Source organism: Cyprinodon variegatus, unplaced genomic scaffold (assembly GCF_000732505.1).
Source record: "Cyprinodon variegatus isolate N-32 unplaced genomic scaffold, C_variegatus-1.0 Scaffold58, whole genome shotgun sequence".
NCBI lineage: Eukaryota > Metazoa > Chordata > Actinopteri > Cyprinodontiformes > Cyprinodontidae > Cyprinodon > Cyprinodon variegatus.
The window spans coordinates 1,285,755-1,286,921 of record NW_015150511.1 but is presented as its reverse complement, the minus strand read 5'-3'; the positions used below and the strand labels follow the sequence as shown (position 1 = coordinate 1,286,921).

At 42.5% G+C, this 1,167-nt stretch overlaps 1 protein-coding gene across 1 annotated transcript in view; it reads right to left on the bottom strand.

Moving 5' to 3' along the window:
• The window catches only part of mrps22 (mitochondrial ribosomal protein S22), a 16,754-nt gene that overhangs the window by 11,170 nt on the left and 4,417 nt on the right, over positions 1 to 1,167 (bottom strand). The window contains exon 5 of the mRNA XM_015371452.1: positions 840 to 923. Within this exon, the coding sequence (XP_015226938.1) occupies positions 840 to 923 (84 nt within the window). The remainder of the gene's footprint in view (positions 1 to 839; positions 924 to 1,167) is intronic.

Sequence of the window (1,167 nt, the reverse complement as noted above, 5' to 3'; positions counted from 1 at the left end):
AGACAGATATTTACATGGGAATGTGGCAGATAATTAATTGACATATTACTGATCTTGCTGGATTTTATTCCGCTTTTACCAGAAGATTTAAACTTTAAAAGCCTTGCCCTCATAATTTGCAAGTTAATTTATTTATAAAGGCTATTTTAATTATTGTGATCAATTTGCGCCGTCAATCCCGGCGCATGCGCGCTTCATTTGCAGTCTGGACGCTGAGGGTAAAAATCCTGCGGCTCTGACTGCAGCGCTGAGAGGGACTCCTGTGGGAGAACAGGGTTGGAATGGGGGAGGCGCCCCACGGCAGCAGCTGCTGCTGCAGGACAAGAGTAGGAACGATACATGCTTTCACGTAAGAGTCTCCAAAAGTCGCCATATTTGTCGCTAGTTGCTTTTTAAAAAAACAGTCGCTGGAGGGGTCTGAAAAGTCGCTAAATATAGCGACAAAGTCGCTGAGTTGGCAACACTGCGCACCTGCAGCGCTGGCTCGCTCTGCCGTAATTTTTTTTCTTCCCCCGTTTCAGTCAAGTGGCAGTGATGACGGCGGCGGCGGATGACGCATTAATCATGCGACACAACTAATCGATGATGAAATTCGTTGCCAACGCTTTTAAAAGTCGATTTTTATTGATTTTATCGATTTGTTGTTGCAGCCCTAAATTCAAGTATCGTGATGCATCGTGATTCGAATCGAATCGTGACTTCTTTGGCAATACCCACCCCTACGTCAGACTAAACGACTGAAAAAAATGCATGAAATAAGCTTAGAGTAGAAGAAAATCTAGCTTAACAGCTTTTAGTTCAGCAGTAATAAAGCTACCATAGGAGCAGCGCAGACTTACTCTGATGTAGTCTGAAGAATCCGGTTCAAACTGGACAAGACACAGATCCAACACATCCTCATGGCGGTCCTGGGAGAAAACAGTCTGCGACAGAAAAGGTGTAAGAAAATAACACGTTTGCATTTCATGCAAAAAGAAGAAACGTTCATTGACAAAGAGTAGGTCTGGGACTCAAATTGATTTGATTCTGATTCTTAAGATATAAAATCGTTTCTTTTGGACCTGAAATGATCTCAAAAAGGTGCAATTATTAGCCGATATCCAATATGCTGATATTTTAAAACTCATGTGGCCGATAACCGATATCGATACCGATGTTAAAGCTGGA